Below are 16,583 nucleotides of genomic sequence, written 5' to 3' on the forward strand. Positions count from 1 at the left end.
CAGAAAGACGGAAGTGACCCTTAGACAATTATATAGTAGATGAGCAAGTGTACTCATTGCTCGGGTTTTCCCAGGCACGGTCGGGTGACCTCCGAGTATTTGTTAGTGTTCGGAGATTTAGTTTTCATCGGCGACAGCTGAATGATTTACAGCTAGTAGCCAGCCTAAGTACATGTGGGGGTTGCCTTGATTGCTACGGAATCCCCACATATCAAGCTGTCTAGTAGCTGTAAATCATTCAACTGCTGAGATGAAAACTAAATCTCCAAACACTAACAAATACTCAGAGGCCACCTGAGCGTGCCCGGGAAAACCCGAGCAACGAGTACACTCGCTCATCACTAGTTCTTATAGTTTCTATTGGATCATCTGACTGTTAATCTCGCTTTTCATTTATTGTTAGAAACATGAAGGTCCTAAAGTTAACATTCCATGGTGACTCAGTCTTTCCACCATAGATACATGCCTACAGAATTACCAAATCATTTCTTGTAAAAATCCAGCAAATAGGAATTTATGGATGATTAGTATGCACTTTTCCACTTTTTCTTTCCTATACATAAGTTGGCAGAAATCATCTCTAAAGGCAAAACAATTTGCCCTTTACTTGAAGGCATGCTCCTATCAAAATTTTTATCCTCTTAATATATTGCAGTTATCATATTTTATTGCACTCTGTACTTACAATTGCTCATTTTGCCCGTAATTATTCTCTTTTCCATTAGGTCTACGACATCACATGATTAAAAGCAGACTACCAATTATTAACAATCATTTTGAGACCCTATATTAAGGGTCACCAATCTAACCCAAGAAGAGGTGCGAAACCGGCTAAATAAGATTAAAATAGATAAATCTCCGGGTCCGGATGGCATACACCCACGAGTACTAAGAGAACTAAGTAATGTAATAGATAAACCATTATTTCTTATTTTTAGTGACTCTATAGCGACAGGGTCTGTTCCGCAGGACTGGCGCATAGCAAATGTGGTGCCAATATTCAAAAAGGGCTCTAAAAGTGAACCTGGAAATTATAGGCCAGTAAGTCTAACCTCTATTGTTGGTAAAATATTTGAAGGGTTTCTGAGGGATGTTATTCTGGATTATCTCAATGAGAATAACTGTTTAACTCCATATCAGCATGGGTTTATGAGAAATCGCTCCTGTCAAACCAATCTAATCAGTTTTTATGAAGAGGTAAGCTATAGGCTGGACCACGGTGAGTCATTGGACGTGGTATATCTCGATTTTTCCAAAGCGTTTGATACCGTGCCGCACAAGAGGTTGGTACACAAAATGAGAATGCTTGGTCTGGGGGAAAATGTGTGTAAATGGGTTAGTAACTGGCTTAGTGATAGAAAGCAGAGGGTGGTTATAAATGGTATAGTCTCTAACTGGGTCGCTGTGACCAGTGGGGTACCGCAGGGGTCGGTATTGGGACCTGTTCTCTTCAACATATTCATTAATGATCTGGTAGAAGGTTTACACAGTAAAATATCGATATTTGCAGATGATACAAAACTATGTAAAGCAGTTAATACAAGAGAAGATAGTATTCTGCTACAGATGGATCTGGATAAGTTGGAAACTTGGGCTGAAAGGTGGCAGATGAGGTTTAACAATGATAAATGTAAGGTTATACACATGGGAAGAGGGAATCAATATCACCATTACACACTGAACAGGAAACCACTGGGTAAATCTGACAGGGAGAAGGACTTGGGGATCCTAGTTAATGATAAACTTACCTGGAGCAGCCAGTGCCAGGCAGCAGCTGCCAAGGCAAACAGGATCATGGGGTGCATTAAAAGAGGTCTGGATACACATGATGAGAGCATTAAACTGCCTCTGTACAAATCCCTAGTTAGACCGCACATGGAGTACTGTGTCCAGTTTTGGGCACCGGTGCTCAGGAAGGATATAATGGAACTAGAGAGAGTACAAAGGAGGGCAACAAAATTAATAAAGGGGATGGGAGAACTACAATACCCAGATAGATTAGCGAAATTAGGATTATTTAGTCTAGAAAAAAGACGACTGAGGGGCGATCTAATAACCATGTATAAGTATATAAGGGGACAATACAAATATCTCGCTGAGGATCTGTTTATACCAAGGAAGGTGACGGGCACAAGGGGGCATTCTTTGCGTCTGGAGGAGAGAAGGTTTTTCCACCAACATAGAAGAGGATTCTTTACTGTTAGGGCAGTGAGAATCTGGAATTGCTTGCCTGAGGAGGTGGTGATGGCAAACTCAGTCGAGGGGTTCAAGAGAGGCCTGGATGTCTTCCTGGAGCAGAACAATATTGTATCATACAATTATTAGGTTCTGTAGAAGGACGTAAATCTGGGTATTTATTACGATGGAATATAGGCTGAACTGGATGGACATATGTCTTTTTTCGGCCGTACTAACTATGAGACAGATAGTTGGGTCAAACCATTTAAGATAACTTATTCCTCTACTTCTTGTGCTCTTCTACATGAATCATATTTCAAGTCTTTCCCACACAATCAAGATTTTGCTTTAGGGAATGTGGCCATCATGGCCATTTATTTCACATTTTTTGGGGAAATGTACTGTAATACTCTATGGATTGAAATATCTGAGCTCATTTAAAGAATCACCAAACTTAATGTCAATCTTACACCACACCTTGCATTGTTATCTCTTGGTATTCAAGATATTCCTTTTCAATATAGACATATAATTATTCATATTTTATTGGTTACTAAATTACTGACTGCTTCAAGGTAGAAACAGAAAGATGTTCCCAAAATTTCAGATATTATAGAGAAAATTTCTACACATAGATTTCTACACATAGAGCTTTTCAACTATCGGTTGCTTTAAGAGAGGCACCTTTGGAATAGCATTTTTTCTCCTTGCCCTAAGCTGGATGTATATATAAATATATATACATATATATATATATATATATATATATATATATATATATATATACAGTATATATACTTGTTGATTGACCTAAAATAAGACAAGCCAAGTTTCATCATCCTCGACAAACTCAACTCTTAAAGTCAAAAAATTCAATGTACCGGTTGGACATATGATTCCTAATGATTAGTGTTGAGCGATACCGTCCGATACTTGAAAGTATCGGTATCGGATAGTATCGGCCGATACCCGAAAAATATCGGATATCGCCGATACCGATATCCGATACCAATACAAGTCAATGGGACATCAAGTATCGGAAGGTATTCTCATGGTTCCCAGGGTCTGAAGGAGAGGAAACTCTCCTTCAGGCCCTGGGATCCATAGGGATGATTAGTGTTGAGCATTCCGATACCGCAAGTATCGGGTATCGGCCGATACTTGCGGTATCGGAATTCCGATACCGAGATCCGATATTTTTGTGATATCGGGTAACGGTATCGGATCAATAGGGATGTGTAAAATAAAGAATTAAAAAAAAAAATTTTGATATGCTCACCTCTCCGGCAGACCCTGGACATCACGCTGCTAACCGGGAGGCTTCTTTGTTTAAAATGCGCGCCTTTAGGACCTGCGAATGACGTCCCGGCTTCTGATTGGTCGCGTGCCGCCCATGTGACCGCCATGCGACCAATCAGAAGCCGTGACGTCATTCGCAGGTCCTCAATTTCTAGAATTAGGAGTTTAGTGAATGAGAATGACGTCGCGGCTTCTGATTGGTCGCGTGCCGCCCATGTGACCGGCACGCGACGAATCAGAAGCCGCGACGTCATTCTCATTCACAAAAACTCCTAATTCTAGGAATTGAGTACCTGCGAATGACGTCGCGGCTTCTGATTGGTCGCGTTCCGGTCACATGGGCGGCACGCGACCAATCAGGAGCCGGGACGTCATTTGCAGGTCCTAAAGGCGCGCATTTTAAACAAAGAAGCCTCCCGGTTAGCAGCGTGATGTCCAGGGGCCGCCGGAGAGGTGAGCATATCAATATTTTTTATTTTAATTCTTTATTTTACACATCCCTATGGATCCCAGGGCCTGAAGGAGAGTTTCCTCTCCTTCAGACCCTGGGAACCATGAGAATACCTTCCGATACTTGATGTCCCATTGACTTGTATTGGTATCGGATATCGGTATCGGCGATATCCGATATTTTTCAGGTATCGGCCGATACTATCCGATACCGATACTTTCAAGTATCGGACGGTATCGCTCAACACTACTAATGATACATCCAGTACTTGAATTTCTGCTCAAAATTTGATTTTCCCTGCATGAATCAGAACTTTAATTCTAGCTCCCTGAAAGTCACTGTCAGGGAGGAAAGAGCAGCTGGGTCAGGAGTTGAAAGGGGGATGACTCATGCCGGGAAAAGGGACTTCCTGTATATACATAGAGAAAAGAGAAGAATTCACTGGGTAGAAAGGCAAAATGAGCAATTGTATGTACACAGTGCTGTATAATATGATCGTTGCAATCTACTAAGAGGATAAAAAAATTAATGGGAGTTCTTCTTTAGCAAACATTCCACAAGTGAAAATCACTGATGATAAAAACTTGAGGAGATAAAATGTATTAAAAGTGTATTATTTTTTAATCATTTTTAATGCATATTTATGCATAAGCAATCATTTGTTCTTAATTTAATCAAGTTGTTAAGTGATAATGTGTTCTAAGTGTCACTTCTGACCTCTTTATAAGGGAGGAGTTGATTCCTTTTCTGTTATGCCTGAGGAAGATGTAGGTTCTACTCCGAAACGCGTTACAATAAATTGGAATTTTTTTATACTTAACCGTCTGGATTAACCTTTGTCAGCATCAGTGCCCAGAATCCACCGCACTCCTCTTTCCTTTACTTGACAATAAAAACTGACACAACGACCAAACACAAATGAAACTTGGATCCAAACACTGATGAACAACCATCTGCATTTTTACTTACGAGAAAGTTCACGGTGTGAATGAGGCTTTACTGATAGATTTCTAATTACAAGTTTTTTCATTTGTTTGACTTTTTTCATAAACAGTTGCTCCTATTGACAATGTGTATGGCACTCTTGGAATTGTGGGAGCCACATCAACACAAGACTACTCTGATCGTTCGGACCTGAGGAAGGAGATTGAAGGAGTTGGTTCGTTTACCTTCTTTGCACCAAGTAACGATGCATGGGACTTGCTGGATCCTGTAAGTACATTCATTGGTTCCAATAATAACTTTAAAAATAGTAACAATGACAACACAAATGCAGTTTTTGAACAAATATTTTGGGATTTTTCTTTTAGGAAATTCGCTCATCACTGCTGAGCAATGTGAATATTGAATTGCTGAATGCTCTGCACTACCACATGCTTGATAAGAGAATGCTGACCAAAGATCTTAGAAATGGATTGACTCTTACCTCCATGTTCAACAATCAGCCTCTTCTGATAAACCACTATACTAACGGGGTAAGCAGAACATCATTGTTCTTATATGATTTTCAGTGCATTAATAATTTGGTTATAATATCAAATATAAATTCTGTGATCTTTAAATTCTTACATCTTAAAAGAATGTATTGAAAAGCTGTTTATGTTAAATGTATTTTTTACAAAATTTAAGCAAGTTGTTTTTTTTAAAATTTAACATGTTACACTCTCTATTAAAAAAATAAATAAAATCTTATCATTTTCACGCTGGCCACTGTGGCTTTTGTAGGCTCATACTTCCTGTTCTTTCAGGAAATCCACATGTACATTAGCAGCAAAAGATGGACTCAGAACCAATTTTTTGTGGATTGTGTGTTATCTACATTATAAAGGTGTTGCCTGTTATTGTATTACTGTGAGTCTTCTGAAATGTGATCTGTTAAGAACAGGAAGTATAAATCTATAAGAGCCCCATGTGACATGGCACTCGCAATCTATTCCAGCCAAAATTGTGCTTTAGAATTTAATTGATGCTCCTATCTTTCTGAGCCTTGCCTTGTGAATAATTAGCATATTTTGTACCACATATGGGTTATTGGCATACTCAGGAGAAATTGCACAACAAAACTTACTAACCATTTTCTCCTGTTGCTCTTGTGAAAAAGTAAAATTTGGAGCTCAAGCAACATTTTTGTGGGAAAAAAATATTTTTTTCATTTTTTTCCACATTGTTTTAATTCCTGTGAAGCACCGGAAAGGTTAATAAGCATCTTAAAAGTGGTTTTGAGTAGGGTTGAGCGAAACGGGTCGAACATTTTCAAAAGTCGCCGACTTTTGACAAAGTCGGGTTTCATGAAACCCGATCCGACCCCTGTGCGGGGTCGGCCATGCGGTACGCGACTTTCGCACCAAAGTCGCGTTTCAATAACGCGAAAAGCGCCATTTCTCAGCCAATGAAGGTAAACGCAGAGTGTGGGCAGCGTGATGACATAGGTCCTGGTCCCCACCATCTTAGAGAAGGGCATTGCAGTGATTGGCTTGCTGTCCGCAGCGTCACAGGGGCTATAAAGGGGCGTTCCCGCCGACCGCCATGTTACTGCTGCTGATCTGAGCCTAGGGAGAGGTTGCTGCCGCTTCGTCAGAAGCAGGGATAGCGTTAGGCAGGGTCCATTAACCACCAAACCGCTTGTGCTGTAGCGATTTCCACTGCCCAACACCACCTTCGGTGTGCAGGGACAGTGGAAGCTACATTTTTTTTTTTCCCTCAGCGCTGTAGCTCATTGGGCTGCCCTAGAAGGCTCCCTGATAGCTGCATTGCTGTGTGTACGCCGCTGTGCAAACCAACTGCTTTTTTCAAAGCACAAATCCTCTTGTTCCTTCCTTTCTGCACAGCTATCTTGTTTGTTTGTCCACACTTTTTATTTAATTTGTGCATCAGTCCACTCCTTATTGCTGCCTGCCATACCTGGCTGAGATTACTGCAGGGAGATAGGAATTGAAGGACAGTTCCTTTTTTTTTTTTTTGTGGGAGATTAAGATTGGCATTTCTGCTAGAGTGCCATCCCTGTCTGTGTCATCTCTCACTCAGTGGGCCATAGAAAGCCTATTTATTTTTTTGCTTGATTTGGGTTCTAAAATCTACCTGAAAAAATCACTACATCAATCAGTGGGAGATTAATATTGGCCTTTGGGCTTGTGTGCCAGTCCTAAGCGTGATATCTCTCTCTCTCAGATAGTGGGCCATAGAAAGCCTATTTATTATTTTTTTTATTGGGTTTATAAATTTTCCCTGGAAAAAAAAAAAAAAAGTGGGAGATTAATATTGGCCTCTGGGCTTGTGTGCCAGTCCTGAGCGTGCCATCTCTCTCACAAATAGTGGGCCATAGAAAGCCTATTTATTTTTTTGGTTGATTTGGGTTCTAAATTCTACCTGAAAAAATCAATAAATCAATCAGTGGGAGATAAATATTGGCCTCTGGGCTTGTGTGCCACTCCTGACTCCTGTGTGCGTCCTCTCTCACTCAGTGGGCCCTAGAAAGCCTATTTTTTGTTTTATTTGTTTTCTAAATTCTCCCTGAAAAAATCATTTTATTTTATTTGGTTTCTAAATTATTCCTGAAAAAATCATTTTTTTTGTTTGTTTTTTTTTCTAAAGTCTCCCTGAAAAAAAACAAAAAAAAATCAAATCAGTGGGAGATTAATATTGCCCTTTCTGCTTGTGTGCCAGTCTTGACTCCTGGGTGTGCCATCTCTCTCTCTCCAATTGTGGGCCATAGAAAGCCTATTTATTTTTTTGCTTGATTTGGGTTCCAAAATCTACCTGAAAAAATCAATAAATCAATCAGTGGGAGATTAATATTGGCCTTTGGGCTTGTGTGCCAGTCCTAAGCGTGCCATCTCTCTCTCTCAGTTAGTGGGCCATAGAAAGCCTATTTATTATTTTTTTTATTGGGTTTATAAATTTTCCCTGGAAAAAAAAAAAAAAAGTGGGAGATTAATATTGGCCTCTGGGCTTGTGTGCCAGTCCTGAGCGTGCCATCTCTCTCACAAATAGTGGGCCATAGAAAGCCTATTTATTTTTTTGGTTGATTTGGGTTCTAAATTCTACCTGAAAAAATCAATAAATCAATCAGTGGGAGATTAATATTGGCCTTTGGGCTTGTGTGCCAGTCCTAAGCGTGCCATCTCTCTCTCTCAGATAGTGGGCCATAGAAAGCCTATTTATTATTTTTTTTATTGGGTTTATAAATTTTCCCTGGAAAAAAAAAAAAAAAGTGGGAGATTAATATTGGCCTCTGGGCTTGTGTGCCAGTCCTGAGCGTGCCATCTCTCTCACAAATAGTGGGCCATAGAAAGCCTATTTATTTTTTTGGTTGATTTGGGTTCTAAATTCTACCTGAAAAAATCAATAAATCAATCAGTGGGAGATAAATATTGGCCTCTGGGCTTGTGTGCCACTCCTGACTCCTGTGTGCGTCCTCTCTCACTCAGTGGGCCCTAGAAAGCCTATTTTTTGTTTTATTTGTTTTCTAAATTTTCCCTGAAAAAATCATTTTATTTTATTTGGTTTCTAAATTATTCCTGAAAAAAATCATTTTTTTTGTATTTTTTTTTTCTAAAGTCTCCCTGAAAAAAAAAAAAAAAAAAAATCAGTGGGAGATTAATATTGCCCTTTCTGCTTGTGTGCCAGTCTTGACTCCTGGGTGTGCCATCTCTCTCTCTCCAATTGTGGGCCATAGAAAGCCTATAAATTTTTTTGCTTGATTTGGGTTCCAAAATCTACCTGAAAAAATCACTAAATCAATCAGTGGGAGATAAATATTGGCCTCTGGGCTTGTGTGCCACTCCTGACTCCTGTGTGCATCCTCTCTCACTCAGTGGGCCCTACAAAGCCTATTTTTTTTTTCATTTGTTTTCTAAATTCTCCCTGAAACAATCATTTTATTTTATTTTGTTTCTAAATTCTTCCTGAAAAATTCATTTTTTTTTTTTTCTAAAGTCTCCCTGAAAAAAAAAAAAAAAATCAAATCAGTGGGAGATTAATATTGCCCTTTCTGCTTGTGTGCCAGTCTTGACTCCTGGGTGTGCCATCTCTCTCTCTCCAATTGTGGGCCATAGAAAGCCTATTTATTTTTTTGCTTGATTTGGGTTCCAAAATCTACCTGAAAAAATCAATAAATCAATCAGTGGGAGATTAATATTGGCCTCTGGGCTTGTGTGCCACTCCTGACTCCTGTGTGCGTCCTCTCTCACTCACTGGGCCCTAGAAAGGCTATTTTTTGTTTTATTTGTTTTCTAAATTCTCCCTGAAAAAATCATTTCATTTTATTTGGTTTATAAATTCTTCCTAAAAAAATCATTTTTTTTTTTTTTTCTAAAGTCTCCTTTTTAAAAAAAAAAACACAAATCAGTGGGAGATTAATATTTACATTTGCGCTTCAGTGACAGTCCTGCGTGTGTGGCATCTCTCTCATTTGTTGCCACCAACAACAGAGTGTGTAACATTGTGCCTGATTTTCGTTGTGGTCTCACCCACCTGTAAAGGGGTAGCTAAATCATACTGAAGTTATAGCTCACCGTGTAAGTTGTGTGACAGCAACAAATACCGTTAGTTTGGTAACGTTTTTAAAACAATGAGGAAGTCTGGTGGAAGAGGTCGTGGCCGGGGGCGTTCATTGTCAGCTGGTAATGAGGGTAGTGGTAGTGGTGGAGCATCAGGTGGTCGTGGGAAAAAAAATATTGCACCTAAGTCTGGAGCTGTGGAGCCAGGTTCGTCGTCTGGCTACACAAGGCCTCGAACGCTCCCTTTTCTGGGAGTAGGAAAACCGCTTTTAAAGCCGGAGCAGCAAGAGCAAGTTTTGGCTTATCTTGCTGACTCAGCCTCTAGCTCTTTTGCCTCCTCTCGTGAAACTGGTAAAAGTAAAAGCAGCGCGTCGTTAGTGGATGTTCACGGTCAGGGACAAGTCGCTTCCTTGTCCTCTTCAGCAAAAACAACAACAGAGAAGAATGCAGCAGGCGACACAACGGGTTACTCCATGGAGCTCTTTACACATACCGTCCCTGGCTTAGAAAGTGAAGCAGTTAACAGTCCATGCCCATTACAAGTTGAATCTGACATGGAGTGCACTGATGCACAGCCACAGCCAGACTACTATGCTGGTCCTTTGACTCAGACCACAACATTGCCCTCGCAGGGTGCTGATCAAGAATCAGACCCTGATGAGACTATGTTGCCACATCACGAACGCTATACCACCGACCAACAAGGTGACACAGACGAAGTTGCACACGAGCTACAAGAAGAGGTAATAGATGACCCAGTTCTTGACCCCGATTAACAGCCATTGGGGGAACAGGGTGCAGGCGGCAGCAGTTCTGAAGCGGAGGAGGAGGGGCCGCAGCAGGCATCAACATCGCAACAGGTTCCATCTGCCGGGCCCGTATCTTGGCCAAAACGCATGGCAAAGTCAAAACCTGTTGGAGGACAGCGTGGCCATCCGGTTAAAGCTCAGTCTGCAATGCCTGAAAAGGTATCCGATGCTAGAAAGAGTGCAGTCTGGCATTTTTTTAAACAACATCCAATTGATCAGCGCAAAGTCATCTGTCAAAAATGTTCAACTACCTTAAGCAGAGGGCAGAATCTGAAAAATCTCAATACAAGTTGCATGCATAGACATTTAACCACCATGCATTTGCAAGCTTGGACTAACTACCAAACGTCCCTTAAGGTTGTAGCACCCTCGGCCAATGAAGCTAGTCATCAACGCAACATCCCTTCCGGCAGTGTAGGGCCACCATTTTCTGCACCACCTGCAGTATCTGTGCAGGTTTCTTTGCCAGGCCAAAGAAGTCAGGGTCAGGGAATCACCAGTTTCGTAGTAGGAAACACTGCATCTAGGGCACCGGCGGCAACAATACCATCTCCCACCGTCTCTCAGTCTGCCATGTCCACCGGCACCCCCGCTAGTTCCACGATCTCCAGCTCTCCAGTCCAGCTCACCCTACATGAGACTATGGTTAGAAATAGGAAGTACTTAGCCTCGCATCCGCGTACACAGGGTTTGAACGCCCACATAGCTAGACTAATCTCGTTAGAGATGATGCCCTACCGGTTAGTTGAAAGCGAAGCTTTCAAAGCCCTGATGGACTACGCTGTACCACGCTGCGAGCTACCCAGTCGACACTTTTTTTCCAGAAAAGACATCCCAGCCCTCCACCAGCATGTTAAAGAGCGCATCGTCCATGCACTCAGGCAATCTGTGAGCACAAAGGTGCACCTGACAACAGATGCATGGACCAGTAGGCATGGCCAGGGACGTTACGTGTCCATCACGGCACACTGGGTAAATGTGGTGGATGCAGGGTCCACAGGGGACAGCAAGTTTGGGACAGTTCTGCCTAGCCCACGGTCTAGGAAACAGTTGGCTGTAGCCATTCGCACCCCCTCCTCCTCCTCCTCGTCCTCCTGCAGAAGCGAGACCTCGTCCACAGACCGCAGTCGCACAACCACTCCATCCGCAGCTGCCACTGTTGCACACCAGGTCTCCCATTATGGGGCAGCTACTGGCAAACGTCAGCAGGCTGTATTGGCTATGAAGTGTTTGGGCGACAACAGACACACCGCGGAAGTTCTGTCCGAGTTCTTGCAGAAAGAAACGCAGTCGTGGCTGGGCACTGTAGATCTTGAGGCAGGCAAGGTAGTGAGTGATAACGGAAGGAATTTCATGGCTGCCATCTCCATTTCCCAACTGAAACACATTCCTTGCCTGGCTCACACCTTAAACCTGGTGGTGCAGTGCTTCCTGAAAAGTTATCCGGGGTTATCCGACCTGCTCCTCAAAGTGCGTGGACTTTGCTCACATATCCGCCGTTCGCCCGTACACTCCAGCCGTATGCAGACCTATCAGCGTTCTTTGAACCTTCCCCAGCATCGCCTAATCATAGACGTTGCAACAAGGTGGAACTCAACACTGCACATGCTTCAGAGACTGTGTGAACAGAGGCGGGCTGTTATGTTTTTGTGGGAGGATACACATACACGGGCAGGCAGTAGGATGGCAGACATGGAGTTGTCAGGTGTGCAGTGGTCGAAGATTCAAGACATGTGTCAAGTCCTTCAGTGTTTTGAGGAATGCACACGGCTGGTTAGTGCAGACAACGCCATAATAAGCATGAGCATCCCCCTAATGCGTCTGCTGATACAAAGTTTGACGCACATAAAGGATCAGGCGTCTGCAGCTGAGGAAGAGGAAAGCCTTGATGACAGTCAGCCATTGTCTGGCCAGGGCAGTGTACAGGACGAGGTAGCGGGCGAAGAGGAGGAGGAGGACGAGGAGGATGATGGGGATGATTATATTTTTAATGAGGAAGCTTTTCCGGGGCCAGTGGAAATTGTTGGTGCGGCAAGGCCGGGTTCTGGTTTTTGGAGGGACACAAGTGACGTGGATTTGCCTGAAACTGCCCCTCAACCAAGCACAACCACAGATTTGAGAACTGGAACTTTGGTCCACATGGCGGATTATGCCTTACGTATCCTCAAAAGGGACACACGCATAACAAAAATGATGAACGATGACGATTACTGGTTGGCCTGCCTCCTTGATCCTCGCTATAAAGGCAAATTGCAAAATATAATGCCACATGAGAACTTGGAACTAATATTAGCAACCAAACAATCAACTCTTGTTGACCGTTTGCTTCTGGCATTCCCTGCACACAGCGCCCGTGATCGTTCTAACACGAGCTGCAGGGGCCAGCAGACCAGAGGTGTTAGAGGGGCAGAAATCAGAAGTGTCGTTGGCCAGAGGGGTTTTCTGACCAGGTTGTGGAGTGATTTTGCTATGACCGCAGACAGGACAGGTACTGCAGCATCAATTCAAAGTGACAGGAGACAACATTTGTCCAGTATGGTTACTAACTATTTTTCATCCCTTATCGACGTTCTCCCTCAACCGTCATTCCCATTTGATTACTGGGCATCAAAATTAGACACCTGGCCAGAATTGGCAGAATATGCATTGCAGGAGCTTGCTTGCCCGGCAGCTAGTGTCCTATCAGAAAGAGTATTCAGTGCTGCAGGTTCAATACTAACAGAAAAAAGGACTCGTCTGGCTACCCAAAATGTAGATGATCTAACCTTCATTAAAATGAACCACAACTGGATTTCGAAATCTTTTGCCCCACCTTGCCCGGCTGACACCTAGCTTTCCTATGTAAAGGTCTTGCCTGTGGACTATTCTGAATGACTTTTCCAATCTTGTAATTTGCAGCACCTGATTGTCCAGCATCCGACATGTTAACACCTCCCTAAATGGCCAAAGTCCCCACACGGGGCCGTGGTATCGCCACTTGGCGCCAGCACCCGTGAGAGTACTGTTTGTCTGAAGAGGTGGGTGTGCCCGCTTTTGGTCGACGGCACTGCCACTAGGTCCCTCATAGTACAATAAAATGTCTGGCGGTGGTGGTGCGCACCCAACGTCAGACACACCGTTGTAATATGAGGGGCCCTGGGCCTGAACCGCCGGCCACAAGACAGTCCCCCCCCCAGGTCAAACAGTGCTCTACCACTTGCAAAATTTTCTCTCACAGCTCCACCAATGTTTAGTCTATGCGCTGACATCCTTCAATGCCTGGCACTGTCAATACCATTGTATTGACATTTTTCTTATGTTAGGCCTTCGAAGCCTGTCTGCGGTCACTCCTTCCACTAGGCCTCCACTGACCTGTCTACTGCTGCCCGGGTTCCCCTGGAACCAATTTTAAATTGCCTACAGCCAGCCCAATTTATTATGTTAGGGCTTCGAAGCCTGTCTGCGGTCCCTCCTTCCACTAGGCCTCCACTGACCTGTCTACTGCTGCCCGGGTTCCCCTGGAACCAATTTTAAATTGCCTACAGCCAGCCCAATTTATTATGTTAGGGCTTCGAAGCCTGTCTGCGGTCCCTCCTTCCACTAGGCCTCCACTGACCTGTCTACTGCTGCCCGGGTTCCCCTGGAACCAATTTTAAATTGCCTACAGCCAGCCTAATTTATTATGTTAGGGCTTCGAAGCCTGTCTGCGGTCCCTCCTTCCACTAGGCCTCCACTGACCTGTCTACTGCTGCCCGGGTTCCCCTGGAACCAATTTTACATTGCCTACAGCCAGCCCAATTTATTATGTTAGGGCTTCGAAGCCTGTCTGCGGTCCCTCCTTCCACTAGGCCTCCACTGACCTGTCTACTGCCGCCCGTGTTCCCCTGGAACCAATTGTAAATTGCCTACAGCCAGGCCAATTTATTATGTTAGGGCTTCGAAGCCTGTCTGCGGTCCCTCCTTCCACTAGGCCTCCACTGACCTGTCTACTGCCGCCCGGGTTCCCCTGGAACCAATTGTAAATTGCCTACAGCCAGGCCAATTTATTATGTTAGGGCTTCGAAGCCTGTCTGCGGTCCCTCCTTCCACTAGGCCTCCACTGACCTGTCTACTGCTGCCCGGGTTCCCCTGGAACCAATTTTAAATTGCCTACAGCCAGCCCAATTTATTATGTTAGGGCTTCGAAGCCTGTCTGCGGTCCCTCCTTCCACTAGGCCTCCACTGACCTGTCTACTGCTGCCCGGGTTCCCCTGGAACCAATTTTAAATTGCCTACAGCCAGCCCAATTTATTATGTTAGGGCTTCAAAGCCTGTCTGCGGTCCCTCCTTCCACTAGGCCTCCACTGACCTGTCTACTGCTGCCCGGGTTCCCCTGGAACCAATTTTAAATTGCCTACAGCCAGCCCAATTTATTATGTTAGGGCTTCGAAGCCTGTCTGCGGTCCCTCCTTCCACTAGGCCTCCACTGACCTGTCTACTGCTGCCCGGGTTCCCCTGGAACCAATTTTAAATTGCCTACAGCCAGCCCAATTTATTATGTTAGGGCTTCGAAGCCTGTCTGCGGTCCCTCCTTCCACTAGGCCTCCACTGACCTGTCTACTGCCGCCCGTGTTCCCCTGGAACCAATTGTAAATTGCCTACAGCCAGGCCAATTTATTATGTTAGGGCTTCGAAGCCTGTCTGCGGTCCCTCCTTCCACTAGGCCTCCACTGACCTGTCTACTGCTGCCCGGGTTCCCCTGGAACCAATTTTAAATTGCCTACAGCCAGCCCAATTTATTATGTTAGGGCTTCGAAGCCTGTCTGCGGTCCCTCCTTCCACTAGGCCTCCACTAACCTGTCTACTGCTGCCCGTGTTCCCCTGGAACCAATTTTAAATTGCCTACAGCCAGCCCAATTTATTATGTTAGGGCTTCGAAGCCTGTCTGCGGTCCCTCCTTCCACTAGGCCTCCACTGACCTGTCTACTGCTGCCCGGGTTCCCCTGGAACCAATTTTAAATTGCCTACAGCCAGCCCAATTTATTATGTTAGGGCTTCGAAGCCTGTCTGCGGTCCCTCCTTCCACTAGGCCTCCACTGACCTGTCTACTGCCGCCCGTGTTCCCCTGGAACCAATTGTAAATTGCCTACAGCCAGGCCAATTTATTATGTTAGGGCTTCGAAGCCTGTCTGCGGTCCCTCCTTCCACTAGGCCTCCACTGACCTGTCTACTGCTGCCCGGGTTCCCCTGGAACCAATTTTAAATTGCCTACAGCCAGCCCAATTTATTATGTTAGGGCTTCGAAGCCTGTCTGCGGTCCCTCCTTCCACTAGGCCTCCACTGACCTGTCTACTGCTGCCCGGGTTCCCCTGGAACCAATTTTACATTGCCTACAGCCAGCCCAATTTATTATGTTAGGGCTTCGAAGCCTGTCTGCGGTCCCTCCTTCCACTAGGCCTCCACTGACCTGTCTACTGCCGCCCGTGTTCCCCTGGAACCAATTGTAAATTGCCTACAGCCAGGCCAATTTATTATGTTAGGGCTTCGAAGCCTGTCTGCGGTCCCTCCTTCCACTAGGCCTCCACTGACCTGTCTACTGCCGCCCGTGTTCCCCTGGAACCAATTGTAAATTGCCTACAGCCAGGCCAATTTATTATGTTAGGGCTTCGAAGCCTGTCTGCGGTCCCTCCTTCCACTAGGCCTCCACTGACCTGTCTACTGTCACCCGTGTTCCCCTGGAACCAATTGTAAATTGCCTACAGCCAGGCCAATTTATTATGTTAGGGCTTCGAAGCCTGTCTGCGGTCTCTCCTTCCACTAGGCCTCCACTGACCTGTCTACTGCTGCCCGTGTACCCCTTGAACCAACATCAGAAAGTATTTTGCTTATAAAAAAGAAAATACTGGAGAGATATCAAATGCAGACATTTTAACATTAAAAACAAACACATACAACAAAAATCTGGTACAGTACTAAAAATGGCCACCAGCTACAATAACTTTCTCCTGCAAGTAGTTAACTGAAAGTTTTTTTAAATTTAAAACACAGATATGGCATCCACCGAGTGTTGTCCTGTCGCGTCTTCTTTATATTATTGACTCACTACACTACAAAATATACTAAGGGAAAATAATATTGTTTACAGTAGAAAAAGACCCCCCTTAAAAAGTTAGATACTTTATTAGATAACAATAATACGAGACAAAAAAGTAAAAACTTCAAAAAACCCCTATATAATCCGTCAGTCCTAAAAGGAAGAGGAATATAATCCCCTACAATAAACCCTGGTACATACTAATGGAATGCCTTATATACCAAAGGATGCAAATATACACGTGATTTAAACTACCAAATAGCAACTATAAGGGTGTTATGATATAAGTGTGAATA

At 44.0% G+C, this 16,583-nt stretch overlaps 1 protein-coding gene across 6 annotated transcripts in view; it reads left to right on the plus strand.

The window, feature by feature from the left end:
• POSTN (periostin) overlaps window positions 1-16,583 on the plus strand; it is a 97,857-nt gene that overhangs the window by 26,327 nt on the left and 54,947 nt on the right. For all 6 annotated transcript variants that reach the window (XM_069758942.1, XM_069758937.1, XM_069758941.1 and 3 more), the window contains exons 4-5: window positions 4,983-5,140; window positions 5,239-5,403. In XM_069758942.1, coding sequence (XP_069615043.1) covers window positions 4,983-5,140; window positions 5,239-5,403 — 323 coding nt within the window. The remainder of the gene's footprint in view (window positions 1-4,982; window positions 5,141-5,238; window positions 5,404-16,583) is intronic.

Source organism: Ranitomeya imitator, chromosome 3, assembly GCF_032444005.1.
Source record: "Ranitomeya imitator isolate aRanImi1 chromosome 3, aRanImi1.pri, whole genome shotgun sequence".
Lineage (NCBI taxonomy): Eukaryota > Metazoa > Chordata > Amphibia > Anura > Dendrobatidae > Ranitomeya > Ranitomeya imitator.